Source organism: Petaurus breviceps, unplaced genomic scaffold, assembly GCF_028583685.1.
Source record: "Petaurus breviceps papuanus isolate PSGF00001 unplaced genomic scaffold, PetGlider_PUasm1.0 118, whole genome shotgun sequence".
NCBI lineage: Eukaryota > Metazoa > Chordata > Mammalia > Diprotodontia > Petauridae > Petaurus > Petaurus breviceps.
The window spans coordinates 4622570-4631908 of NW_027185616.1; the positions used below are offsets into that span (position 1 = coordinate 4622570).

The 9339-nt window shown below is 39.1% G+C and overlaps 1 protein-coding gene across 2 annotated transcripts in view; it reads right to left on the reverse strand.

Moving 5' to 3' along the window:
* Positions 1-6988: 6988 nt before the first annotated feature.
* TMEM114 (transmembrane protein 114) overlaps positions 6989-9339 on the reverse strand; it is a 53583-nt gene continuing 51232 nt past the window's right edge. For both annotated transcript variants that reach the window (XM_069088021.1, XM_069088012.1), the window contains one exon: positions 6989-8434. In XM_069088021.1, the coding sequence (XP_068944122.1) occupies positions 8202-8434 (233 nt within the window). In that variant the 3' untranslated portion in view covers positions 6989-8201. The remainder of the gene's footprint in view (positions 8435-9339) is intronic.

The following is a 9339-nucleotide window of genomic DNA, read 5'->3' on the forward strand; positions in this document are numbered from 1 at the left end:
AATGTGAGATGTCTAAAAAGCTGGTGGGGGGAGCGGGGTGAGGAATGCAGATTATAGAGGGCTAAACTATTTGGGCTTTTATTAGGTAAGCAAAGGGGAACTACTGATGGGTTTTAAGCAGAAAAGAGACCCATCCAAAGTTGAACATAGGGAAGGCTAATCTAGCATTAGGGTGTCTGGTGTTTTGGAGGGGTTAGAGGAGGTAGAAATTAGAAGACTGATGAGGGGGGCGGCTAGGTGGAGCAGCGAATAGAGCACTGGCCCTGGAGTCAGGAGGACCTGAGTTCAAATCTGACCTCAGACACTTAACACAAAACTAGCCATGTGACCTTGGGCAAGTCACTTAACCCCAATTGCCCCTCCAAAAAAAAAAAACGACTGATGAAGAGGTTATTACAAAACTAGACAAGAAGTAGCAAAATTCTGAACTGGAGTGATCACATTGGGAATGTGAAAAGGAAGAAGACCAGATTTGAGGACTATGTTCTAAAAAAGTGCAATCCAGCATCTTTAAACATCAAATTAAAAATCTTAGGTCATTATTATATAGTTGTACATCATTTCTTACTCAGAAAACTGATCCCCCTCTTAAATATGAAATCAAAGAGAGGCCTCCTACACCTTCACTCCCCAACCAAACCCCACAAAATCTCTCCCCACATACACACACAGTACAAAGAAAACAAAGTCTCAAAGACATAAGGCCCCCGAATCAACAGCCAGAGAGCCCTGAACAATTTCCATGAATTCCTTGGTTTTTCTCATATCATTCTTCTGTGCTGGAGTAATCCATCCTGCCCAAATTCTGCCCGTCCTTCAATCTATTAATTCTCTTTCCTCTGGCTGGACAAAAGCATTTATTAACCCTACTTTTCTCATGTGTCTGTCCTCTCTCTTTAACTAGATTATAAAGCTTTTTGAAGATGAGAACTGTAAATTAACCTTCTTTCTCCTGTATCTATGCAGCACCTACATATCAATGCAAGCCACCAATGGACCAATAAATAGGTAGTTTTATTGCTCTAGTTACAAATCTTGACCATCAGGTGGCAGCAAAGACCATCCATTTCACAATTCAACTGTCTCTAATACTATCAAGCATTTTCATTCACAGTATCACTGATGTTGGTCTATCAGCAGGGTTAAATGCTCTTGGAATCTTGGGAGTGAATTATGCTGTTTGCGCTTTTCAAGGGAAGAAATAAGCACTAATGACCCAAGTCTCCAGACACTGGGTAGTGGTTCAGCTTCCTGAGAATGTGCCCCTTCCCCTTTGTGAATTTTATTAGAAGCTCAGATTTTTTTTTTATTTTTTAAATTTTAACAAGCCCTCAAATGCCCACTATGAACCAGGCACTGTACTAAGTCCTTTACAAATATTGCCTCATTTGATTCTCAGAACAATCCTGGGGGGTAAGTGCTAGTATTTTACAGATGAGGAAGCTGAGGTTAAGTAACTTGCCCAAAAATCACACAGCTAATCAATGAGGGCAGATTTGAAGTCAGTACCTTCTGACTCCAAATCTAGAACTCTATCTACTATGTCCTCTAGCTTCTTCAGATGTTATGGAAAATAAAGGATGACACCATTTAGTCTTCCTTCTTGTCCCTGCCTCTACACAAGTTTCACTATTTCTGAAACCCCAGTTTCTCTGGCCTCCTTACATCCCTTATCCTTCAGAGACTGAGGCTGCCTCCTAACTACTGGCTGACTGAAATGTGCAGAGGGCATGCCTGAGGAACATACCCTCATGTCTCTAAAATGAAACGACTAGGAAATGAGCTACATTCTCTGATTCTATATATTTTCTAAATTATCACATATTATTGTGTATTTCGGTTACCTATACATATACTTTTCCTCCTACTACAAATCCCCATGAGAACCAGTCAACAAGCATTTATTTAGTTTTTGGGCTTTTTTTTTGTATGTGAGGCAATTGGGGTTAAGTGACTTGCCTAGGGTCATACAGCTAGTAAGTGTCTGATTTGAGGCCACATTTGAACTCAGGTCCTCCTGACTTCAGGGTCAGTGCTTTGTCCGCTGTACCACCTAGCTGCCCCCAACAAGCATTTATTGAATGCTTCCTACGTGCCAGGCACTGTGTACCAAGTGCTACGGATACAAAGAATGGCAAAATCACGGTCTTGACTCTCAACAGCTCACATTCTATTTGGGGTCACAACATTCAAATAACTGCATACAAATAAGATATAGTGTAGATATCGGTGGAGATGGAAGATTATCTTCGAGAAAAGACTTGTGATAGGGCAGGGAGGTGGAACTAAGAAAGATCACTTGCAGAAGGTGACATTTGAACTGAGTCTTGAAGGAATCCAGGGAAGTCAAAGATTTGGAGGTAAAGGGAGGGGAGCATTACAAGCATGGGCCAGTGTAAATATGCAGTCAGGACATTGAATATTGTGTCTAAGGACCAGAAAGTAGACCGATGTTGCTAGATCACAGAGCAAAGGTTCGCAAACTTATTCGGCCTACTGCCCCCTTTTCAAAAAAAAAAAAAATCAATCACTCAGCACCTCCCTGGAAATCTCTTTAACCCTTTTATGGATTTTTTAAAATTTGCATCATTTCAAAAAATATGTTTTTTTTAACTGACACAACTTAAATCTAATATTTTAGTGTAAATTTGTGGGGGTTTTTCCTGCATTGAAATTTTAATGATGCAATATTGCATTATTCACACACACATATTCCTGCCAATGCATGCTGAATTTCCTGATGCACACACTCGCCTGCCAACACTTGTTTGTTAAGACCTATCAACAGAGTTGACCACTGATGGGTCATAACAGGCATTTTGTGTGTTTATTTGGAAAATAATCACTGTAACTATTACACAACAAATGAAACATGCACAAACAATTTTTCGAATTTTTCTTCTCTTCTCCTTTCTTTATGCTTCCACTGCCCCCTACTTTTTTTCAATGCCTCTTAATTGCACCCAAGGCTACTACCACCACCACCTTGGATTGTTGAGGGAGCACCCAGAGGGGCAGTATCACCCACTTTAGAAACGTATGCATAAAGGGTATGGAGAGGAGTAAGTGTAAAAAGACTCAAAAGGCAGGGCAGGGTCAGGATGTAAAGGCCTTTAAATGTCAGATGACTTCATATTTGATCCCAGAGGCAATAGGGAATTCCTGGTGTTTGGGGTAAAGGGAAGAGAGGGTATAAGAAAGGATATGGTTACCTGAGATTAGGAAAAGCACTTTGACAGAAAAGAGTTCACTGACCATCACCATAAGTTTGCACAGCCAAAACCTGAAATACATTCCCGTTTCACTTTGACCTCTTAGAATCCCTACCTTACTTCAAAATTCAATGTACTACAGTTTTTAAACACACACGCACACACACACACACACACACACACACACTGAATTTAGAGTCAGAGGTCCTGGATTACAATCCTGATTGCCACTTTCTACCCTGGTTCCTTTAGGCAAATCATTCAACTTCCTGGGAACTCAGTTCCTTACCTAAAAAATGAGAAAATTGGATTGGATCAGATATGTCAGACACATCCCTACCCCCACCCTGAGCTGTAACACTTCTAAGTACAGTCCAAACCAGATTAAAATGTAATGGGAAATATGTGACAAAATAAATAAAATACAATAGAACGTAGAGCATCCTAATTTGTAGTTTTCTAAATCAATAATGGCCTTCCAGGATTCTTACGTACAGTTTAATGACCTTTGTTTTGATTTGAGTTTGACCACTTGACTGGACGATCTCTAAAGATCCTTCTAGCTCTAAATGTATGATTCCATGATTAAGCACCACCCTTCCTCATATTTAAAATTATGAGTTCTCACCAAGCCCTAGAAGTTAGAAGGTCTTTTAGGAACTGGGTCTCTATTCTTCATTTTCTGCATAGGTCCCCACTGGTTTTGGGATGAAACTCAGGGATTTTTTTTTTTTATAAGCAAATGCAAGTTATGTCTTGCTAGCTTTGTAACTATCATGAATAGCCTTTCTGAGACTACCCCTTTACCCTACCCCCAGTCTTCATGGACTATGTCAGAAAGAGGAATAAAGAAGGGAAGAAAAGGAATAATCTCAGGGATCTACTAGAAATGAAACAAAATAAAAATTTCTCTATGGGCAGAAGGGGATAGAAATAAGGAAACCACACTTTGTAGGAAGCAGAAGAAAAAGGAATAAGACACCCTAATTAAAGACTCCTTGAATCATGGAATTGGTTTGAGACCTGAAAAACTCACTGAATCTATTACTGTCCATTTGGGACGAACTGAAACAAGTTTAGCTAATAGAAATATAGATGTGGAAAAGTCATCTGACTTCCCCATAAGGTTCACATATTAATATCCCAAATCTGACACCAACTTAGCTATATGACCTTAGAGAGGTCCCTTTCAACTTCTGGGTCTGTTTCTCCATCATTAAAATGAGGAGATTGTACCAGATGATCCTAAGGACCTAACCCAGGAACGGGGAACCTGCAGCCTCGAGGTCACATGTGACCCTCTAGGTCCTCAAAGTGTGGCCCTTTGACTGAATCCAAACTTCACAGAACAAATCCCCCCACCCCTGTAAACCCTGTGATTTTCTGAACATCTAAACCATAAGCAGATGTCAAGAAATTACTCCCATTTGCCAGGATAAGAGGGTAAGGGAAGATATTCACTTTCCACATGAGGTGTTGAATAGAAAATCGGTAAACTCATGCTACCCTTCGTGCATCCTGAGTATCAGTCCTACACAGTGAGCTTTCCCTGAACTAAATCTGACTTGATTCCAATCTTTCAATCACCACCCCAGGGTGAGAGACGGAAAAAAAAAACTGAAGAAGAAAAGAGAGTCATTTACACATGTGAGAGTTTAATAAATGTCAAAATGTCTGAAGCCAAGTTGGATAGAACAAGGTATTAATGAAGTCCAAGTCATAAATTCAGTCCCCATAGAGACCAACGGACTTGGGCCAAGAAAAGCTGTTTCCTGGCTGACTACAGTATGGCAGATGGTCTCATTAGCCACAAAGAAGACTAAGCAAGAATGAAGATGGCTCAATGAATTCTATTGCCACTTCTGCGGAAACAACTTGAATTGCATGTCCCTACTGAAAAATAGGCCAAGTATGTCATTTTCCTATATGAAGGTCAGACCCAAAGCTCTAGATATAAATACAGCTAGCTACATTACCATGTAAATCAGCTTGGTAGCATAAAATGCCAGAGCTGGAAGAGACTTCAAAGTGTCTACAAATCCACATTTCAAAGAAGAGGAAATGTTGGCCCAGATTACAGCTAAAAATCATCATACCTAGCAGGCCTCTTTCTTGGGGGCTTGTAGCAACGTATACTCGCATGCACATGATAAGAGAAGAACCACAAATTTATCATCAGTCTTCATTTAGAAATGCTCTTCTCTTTATGCTCCAAAGAAGGTAATTATGCATTAATATAATAGCTTCTGTCTTGATTAGAAAACATGAAAATGTGCGCAGGATCACCAGTAAAACTAGTAAAGTAGTTGCTGTTTTTGTTCAGTCATCTCAGTTGTGTTCGACTCTTCATGACCCCTCTTGGGGTTTTCTTGGCAAAGATACTGGAGTGGTTTGCCATTTCCTTCTCCAGCTCATTTTACAGATGAAGAAACTGAAGCAAACAGGATTAAGTGACTTGCCCAGGGTCACACAGCTAGTAAGTGTCTGAGGCCAGATTTGAACTAAGGAAAATGAGGCCTGGTACTCTATCCACTGTGTCACCTAGCTGCCACAATGTGAAACACAGCCAAGATCAGTGAACACTTCCATAGGGAAGAACCTCTGACCCAGACATAAAGTATGGTATAAGCTAATACTCACATTTGAATTGAAAAGCAAAATAGGACAGTTTTATTTGTTATGCATTTACTTATTGGTCTTCTGATCATAGGGTCACAAACTTAGAACTGGATAGAAGGGACCTTGTGGGTAATAGCCTCATGGATTTAGAGTTGGGAGGGTCATTAAAGGACATCTAATCCAACCCCTTCATTTTACAGATGAGGAAACTGAGGCTCAAAGAGGTTTAGTAATTTGTCCAAGATAACACAGAAAGTAGAATGGTCAAAATTTAACAAAGATCCTCCTAATTTCAAATCTACTTTTCTTTCTGTGATGCCTCAATGCCTTTCCCTTTCTAATTAGGAGTTTAATGATTGTTTTCTCCTTGCTATTTTATTAAATGCTTTCCTGGCTAAGATTTACTTACTGTTCTTCCTTTATCATTGTGTTTGTTAAGTTTTCTTCCCTGTTTATTGCAAAATTTCTGATTATTCTTCCCTACTCCAAATATTAATCACTATTCTGTCCTTAGTTGGAATCTAGACATAAATCTGAAGGATAATTGTGAGATAAGACTTTTAGAAAACACAGGCTTAGATTTCAGAGTACTCAGCTCACAAGAGCAAATTTAAAGAAAGTGCAGAAAGCTGGGGAGGGGGGTTCCACATGATCAACAGAAATTCGCTTCAGGCTTCTCAGGTGTCACACACACACACATACACACACACACACATGGATCTTCATGTTGTCCTCAATTGTATTTATACATTTCTGTTCTAACTTATCTCCAGAGTTATTACATTTTGTATTATTTGATTACCATCCTACTACTGAAAGCAATTTTCCATAATTTATTGTAAAAATCTAGGGCACCTCTGTTCTTAAAAAGAAAAACCTGAGGTTCAGATTTTAAGGCATAAAGAAATGGACTTGGACTTGGAATTGGAAGGATCTGGGTTAGACATAAGGAAACTCTCTCAGGCCACATTACTTGTGCATCAGATACAGGAGCTGTGTAATCTACTTCCTGGATGTGCAGCTGTACATCTTGTCTAGACACAGGGGATGTACTATTTGATTTTCTAGAATATTTTCTTTTCCTAAAGTAAGAGTTCTTAACCTGAGGTCCATGAACTCCTTAGCTTTTCCAGTTCCCATGAACTGTATGGGGAAAAAATTATATCTTTATTTTCATTAATTTTTAGTTTCTTTTGTAAACTTGTATATTTTGATGTATAAATTTTAAAATGTTATTCTGAAAAAGGTCCATAACCTTCACCAGATTGCCAAGTAAAGATTAAGAATTCCTATCCTAGAGGACTGAGAAAATCTGTACTGAAAAGGGTTCAGGTGATGTACTTCCCAGCCCAAGGAAACAGAACTTCCATTAGCTTCCAAAGAACTTGGGTAGTGCTGCCAATAAGGGACAACTTTTGTCAGGAACCCAATGACTGGAAATGCTGTAAGGAAGATTATCTGCTGAGAAGGAACTGGACAAATCTCATTTTAGAGAAAGGCACTCCCCATCATACACATCAACAAATAATGACAGCAATCAGAATAGCAGCCCCCAAACAAGCAGTGTGGCTATTTCACCAAAGTAGCAGTGCATTTCTTGTCTGAAGCACAGAAATCATAACACTTACTACTATCATTAAAGTTCCTCTGAGTCACAGGGATACCTCACTTTATTCACACCGGGTGTGGTGCTAAAAAGTAGTCAAGAAAATCAAAACCGTGTGAATAAAGTTCTATCCTAAATATCGTAGACAGGTTAACTACTTGAAGCACTGTAACAAATTTTAGTACAAAGTAAAAACACTTTTTTAATGTGAATAAACAATCCTGAATGCATCAACCTTCCAAGTTCTGATATTTGCATATTAGGTATACTAAAAATGGGGCATGCTTAAAAATTAAATATATATCCACTTCAGACTGAAGCTATGGACACAATTGGCAGGTAAGGAATTTTAAGAATTTTGTGAAACAATGGGAAAAGACAAGAGTATCAGAACCTCAAATCTGATTTTCACTCAAAGACTAAGTCATACTCTGTTTCATCAAACTTGCTGGCTTATAAACAAGAAATGACTTCCACAATTACACACACACACACACACACAGAGACAAATAATAGATATGATAGCAAGAGGGGCATATACCACCATTCTAATGACAATGAGACAGTGGCCGAGCCAAAATATAAATCCATTGGGGAGTGGAAGACTAGCTTCCTTGTGATCGTTTCTGGCTATCTTTTAGGAATATGGAACAATAACACATCACGTCAGTGAACCCAAAAGCCAATACATAGCCTTGGCCTTTGCTTTATGAAAGTGCCTCCAATCAATTCTCATTCTCCCTGGGGCACCTGCATTGACCCTTTCATATCGCTTGGTCCTGTCTCCGTTTCAAGCCAACCACTCTTGCTGCCAGTAGGAATGCTGCCCCAGTGAGGAGTTCAGAGATGAAGGAGATCCAGCCGAGAGCCAAGGACCATCCAAAGCTGATGTCCACCTGGTTCAGGAGGTCCTTCTCTTCCAAGAGGCAGACTGCTTCTTGGAAAGCTGCTGCTGAATAGGCAATGTAGACACTGATCCCAGAGAGCGTCACCAAGGCTAAAAAGGAAAAATAAAAAGCAATTAAACATCAAGTCACAGAATTGCAGCCTCAGAGTCAGACCAAACATGAGCTGCAATCCAGTCCAACCTATGTCACCCCCCCCGAAAAAAAGAATTTCTCCCTTAACATGCCCAACAAATCATCATTCAACTTCTGCTTGACTGTCTCCAATTAGGGTTAGCCTACTACATCTCAAGAAAACCTACTCTACTTTTTAATTCCAAATGAAGATTGTGACTGTTTTTAGTGATTTGTTCTGGAACGTCAACTCAAAACTGTATTTTAACATATGACTATAAATTGTCTCAAAGTAAAGAGATTTCAAGGGCTTTCAGGGAGAAAGAGGTAATATAGAACTATTCTAGTTTACAATTTCTCTCTCAAAGCCAGAAATACTTAGATATATAATATAATGTTTAATTAAAATTATTTCTGGAATATTTATACCTAAAATACAAAATATTAATATCTCCTTTTTTAACATTCATATGACATGGACTCAAAGTATTTCACTATTTGGTTGCCTTCCTCTTCTAGACATCCTCCAACCTATGAATATTTTTCCTCAACTATAGTACGGAAAAATGAATATGCTATTCAAGATATTGTCTTACCAGAGCAGAGTGCTCTGGGACTATCAGCTCCTTATTCCTCAAAACTTTGTCTTTTTTAATGCAGCCCAAAATAACATTAGCTTTTTTGTCAAACAATGTCTAATACACATTCACAAGCATATACACATGTCACCTTCAAAGAGACACGTGCATGTATCTGGAAAATGTAGTTAAATTCACTAATTGTACAGTTAATTTTGTTGCCCTGGAAGGTTTTTATGCAACTTCTACACCATTAACTCTTCTCTCTCTCTCTCTCTCTCTCTCTCTCTCTCTCTCTCTCTCTC